At 32.6% G+C, this 4,552-nt stretch overlaps 1 protein-coding gene across 1 annotated transcript; it reads right to left on the reverse strand.

Annotated features, from left to right (window-relative positions):
• Nucleotides 1-305: 305 nt before the first annotated feature.
• LOC123011483 lies at nucleotides 306-3,454 on the reverse strand. Its single transcript, XM_044408929.1, has 6 exons — nucleotides 2,371-3,454; nucleotides 2,126-2,316; nucleotides 2,035-2,078; nucleotides 1,617-1,958; nucleotides 1,385-1,564; nucleotides 306-1,336 (listed from the first exon to the last, which is right to left on the reverse strand). The coding sequence occupies exons 1-6, from the start codon at nucleotides 2,386-2,388 to the stop codon at nucleotides 1,173-1,175; spliced, it is 939 nt and encodes a 312-aa protein (XP_044264864.1). The 5' UTR covers nucleotides 2,389-3,454; the 3' UTR covers nucleotides 306-1,172.
• Between the last annotated feature and the right edge of the window lie 1,098 nt (nucleotides 3,455-4,552).

Consider the following 4,552-nt stretch of genomic DNA (forward strand, 5'->3'; position numbering starts at 1 on the left):
AAAGGAACGTTGATATTGCTTTTGTTACATTGTTGGAAGTGTTCTGAATCAATACAAGTGATTTTATTTGATTCACATTCGAGATTCTGTTCCAAACTAAATTGTATTACAAGAGCTAATAGGAAATTCTAAAATTTAAACAAATTAGTGATAAAAATGTTTTTATCCAATATTTTTTACCAAGACAAGTTGTTTCATTGTTCCAATTCTCCTTAATTCATACAAATCTTACTAAGATAGTGCAAAGGTATGCAAAAATGACAGTGTTAATTATACTATTGTGTATATAAGTCTTATTTAAGATGAATCTTTTTATAATTCTTTATTCGCCGAAAAACATAAACATTTGACCATGTAATTTTATGATTAGAGATAAGCTAGCTATTTCACTATTTGTTTTTTGCTTTTAATTTTATATAAATTACTTAATTATTACGTTTTCCAAGAAAATTATACAAATAATGAAATAACATTCATTACACACTATTTTTTCAAGGTGCGGTTCCCAATAGTTATTTGTATTACAAGGCCAGAAACTCTCATTTAAATTGTCCCAAAAGTTCAGAAAAAATCAAATAGTTTGCACTAGACAAGTTACATGGATTTATGTTGATAACACAAAGTTCAAATTAAACTACAAATTATTAAATTAACTCTAAATTAAAAAAATATTACATAAGTCAAATGTCAAGTCATTTGCTGTGAAATCAAATAGCTTGACATTTAAGAAATATCAGCCACAGAATAGATGTTAACGGATAAGCAATTTCACCAACATTTAGTAAATTTTTTCATGACCAAGTTCATCAATAGGGCGATTTTGACTATATTTTGAGGGAGATAAAATAGAATAGAACTTGCAACAATTGCTTGCAACGTTTTTTAATTTTTTAAAAAACTTTTTTCTAATGAATTGTAAATTTTGTGAATACTTTCAGCAGTTTCAAAATTTTATGTATATTAATGTGTTTTTAAAAAATTGAATATATAGGTTATACAATTACTGTTTTATTGATTTAGCCAAAGACAAAAAACAAACTTTTTCAAAAAACATTGTTTAATCAAGCTGTTTCTGGTTAGAATTAATTGTAACTAAATTGTAATTATTAAAGTAAGTTATTGGCGAAATTCGGTAGAATAGAATAAACATTTACTATACTTAATAAAGAAAATTAAAAAAATCGAAAAACACATTTTTCTTTAAGATTAGAGTAGTATGTTCCCAATGAACAGTTCTTCAACTGTAGTTCCCACTCAACTCCTGATTCTTTGAGTGTACATTCGTAGTATTGATTTTGAGTTTCTGCTGGGTATTTCTTATATCCCTCACATTTTCCTTTAAAATTTATTAAAAACTACAGTTTTGTATTAGAATAATACCTACTTGGTGAGCACTCAGCTTCTGCTTCAGGAGCGCATTGACATGTTTTTGTATCATAAATTTGACCATCTGGACACTTTTTAAGAACTGGCTGCCACCACCACAAGAATTTGGTACAATCGTAATATTCGCTACAATTAAAACCGAGTTGAGTACCTGGACCTTCACACGAGATACCACTAGCTACAATTAAAAAATTTGTAATGTCTAAATTTTTGTTAATCATTGTAAATACAAGGTAAAGAACATTTCAGTACTCCAGCGCAGACACAAGTTTTGGTAAAAGGGTCAAAAGCTTGTCCTTTTGGACAATTCCTTAATTTAGTCTCCCACCACCACCATTTTCTGACACATTCGAAGTACTGGAAGCACTGAAGGGCTGGATATTTTCCAGGTTCTTTGCATTTTGGTTTTGTGACGGGTGGTGGTATAGCACAAGTACCAAGAGATAGGTCAAAAAGTTCACCTTGAGGGCAAGTTTTTAACACGAGTTCCCACCGGAACCAGTTTTGAACGCACTCGTAGTACTGGTAGCGTAAGGGAGCTTCAAATTTTGAAGGACTTGTGCATGTTTTATCTAAAATATTTATTCAGAAACATTTTATTGATAAAAGTTAACAGATTATTAAAAAAGTTAAAATTTTTGGAATTACCTTCCAGGTCTGCACTTATTGGTACCACGTTGATAAGTGTGCATCTGTTTAAAGGAATATAAAATCGACTTTATCAAGTATCGAAACTTACGTCACTGAACCGTTTACTACATCGCAGATATGATTTTTAGGACACGCTATAGGGGAGTTAATTAAAGTATTGTTGACATTGTTTCTGTTACATTGTTGAAAGTGTTCTGAGTCAATACAAGTAAATCCATTTGACTCACATTTGGTATCTTTTCCTAAACTAAATTGTATTACAAAAACTACTAGAAAATTCTAAGATATAAATATAAATTAGTAAAAAAAAAATATTCATAATATTTTTATTACCAACGCTAGTCGTTTCATTGTTCCAATTCACCTTAATTTAAACAAAGTTTATTAGGACGGTGCATACATTCTTATATACACAATTGTATAACTAACACTCCCATTATTTTTTAAGATGAATGCTTTTATGATTTCTTATTCGCCAAAAATAAACAATTGACGATGTAATTTTATGATTAGAGATAAGCCAGCTATTTCACTATTTGTTTTGTTCTTTTAAGAAAATTGTATAACTTTAAAATATATTTTGTCAAACATTCGATAACATAAGGTTGTTAAAATGTTTTGAAGAAGTTATGGATTTAAGTACGACTTACCAGCATTACGAGTTTTAAACTATAAAACTTGTGTTGTCTTCAAAATTTTAACAAATTTGGAAATTGTTTTTCGGATTTAATTTTCCAAAACGTTATTAGTTTCTTTTTTCTTCCTCGGGTGCATATTTTTGTTTAAAAGCTGTATACGGACATTTTATTTCTACAATCATTTCTTCCTTTTTAATGATACCGTCTGGCAATGCTCCCAAAAAAAACTTTCCTGTCAATAAATAATCCGCAGCGTTCAACAATAATATTTTCCCCCTTTTCAGCACTTAGTTTCCTTTCCAACGCGCGCAGAATTTTGATTAACGTTTGTCATGCTCGATGCTCCTTGTTACTTTTTACCTTTGTCCTTTGAAATGGTAGTCCTTGGTATGACCAAACGTTTAGACACATGTCTTTGGGACATACCTTCTTGTACCAGGGAGATAATTGTTATTTTATTAAACGCACTTACTGCTGGCAATTTCGAATTTCATTAAACTTGATAAAACGTATTTGAATGTCAGTTATCAAGACAATAAAGCACGTGAATTCACGGAAATTGGGTGAACGAAATTCACTGTCCATCACTGTACATTTTATTTTTGTAAGATTTGTCGTCTTACGTGAATCACCTGGTGGATAGGTAGAATTTATTTAACATGTTTCCGGTGATTTCTATAAAAATGTACATATTATAAAACTGTTCCGTGAATTTTTGGACAGTGTTTGTATATAAAAAAAATAGATTATTGAATAGACTTTATAATTGATCTTTTATTTCTTCACAAAAAAGTGTGATAAGCTTCTGGTAGTTACGATGTTGGATTTGCTGTTGTTGTTCTGGTTTGGCAAACAACAGAATCAGCTGATGTGCATTCGTTTAAATTCATATCGAAAGCTTGTCCTTCAGGACAATTTTTAAGTTGGGGTGTAAACCACCACAGCGTTTGAACACATTCGTAATATTGATAACAGCTAGCTGCAGGATGTTTGCTGGAACTAGAACATGTTGGTTCTGTTGGTCTAAAAACTGGTGTAGTTGTAGGAGCTGGTGCAGGTGTTGTTGTGGGAGCTGGTGCAGGTGTTGTTGTTCTTGTTTCACAGTTGACTGATTCTGCAGGGGCGCATTCATTTATGGAAGAATCAAAAGCTTGTTCTGCGGGACAGTTTTTGAGTTGAGGTGCGAACCACCATAAAATTGGAACACATTCGTAATATTGATAACAATCAGCTGCTGGATGTTTGCTTGAATTAAAACATGGTGGTTCTGTTGGTATAAAAGCTGGTGTTGTTGGTTCAGGTGTTGTTATTCTTGAATCACAGTCAACTGAGTTTAAAGGAGCACATTCGTTTGTAAATGAATCAAAAGCTTGATCTTGGGGACAATCTTTAAGTTGAGGAGCGTACCACCACATAATTGGGACACATTCGTAGTATTGGAAGCACAACTCTGCGGGATGTTTACTTGAATTAAAACATGGTGGAGCTGTAATTGGAGCAGATGTTGTAGAACCCTGTGTTGTGACACTTGTTGAAGATATTGTTGTAGTTGACGATTCAGTAGTTGAGAGAGTAGTAGTTGTTGACATCGTGATAGTTGGAACTGTAGTGGTTTTCGATGTAGAAGTTGACGGAGTTGTAGTAGTTGACAGGGTTGTAGTTGCTGTGGACGTCGTAGAAGTTGGAGATAAAATTGTTGTTGACGTTGAAATCAGTGGGCTAGTAGTTTTTGATGTTGAAGTCAATGGGCTAGTAGTTGTTGAAGTTGATGTTAGTGGGCTGGAAGTTGTCCACGTTGAGGTTGACGTTGAAGTCAGTGGGCTAGTAGTTGTCGCCGTTGAGGTCAGTGGACTGGAAGTTGTCGACGTTGAAGTCTG

This window comes from Tribolium madens, unplaced genomic scaffold, assembly GCF_015345945.1.
Source record: "Tribolium madens isolate multiple individuals breed KSU strain unplaced genomic scaffold, Tmad_KSU_1.1 Scaffold_91;HRSCAF=231;Tcas5.2_LG7, whole genome shotgun sequence".
Taxonomy (NCBI): Eukaryota; Metazoa; Arthropoda; class Insecta; order Coleoptera; family Tenebrionidae; genus Tribolium; species Tribolium madens.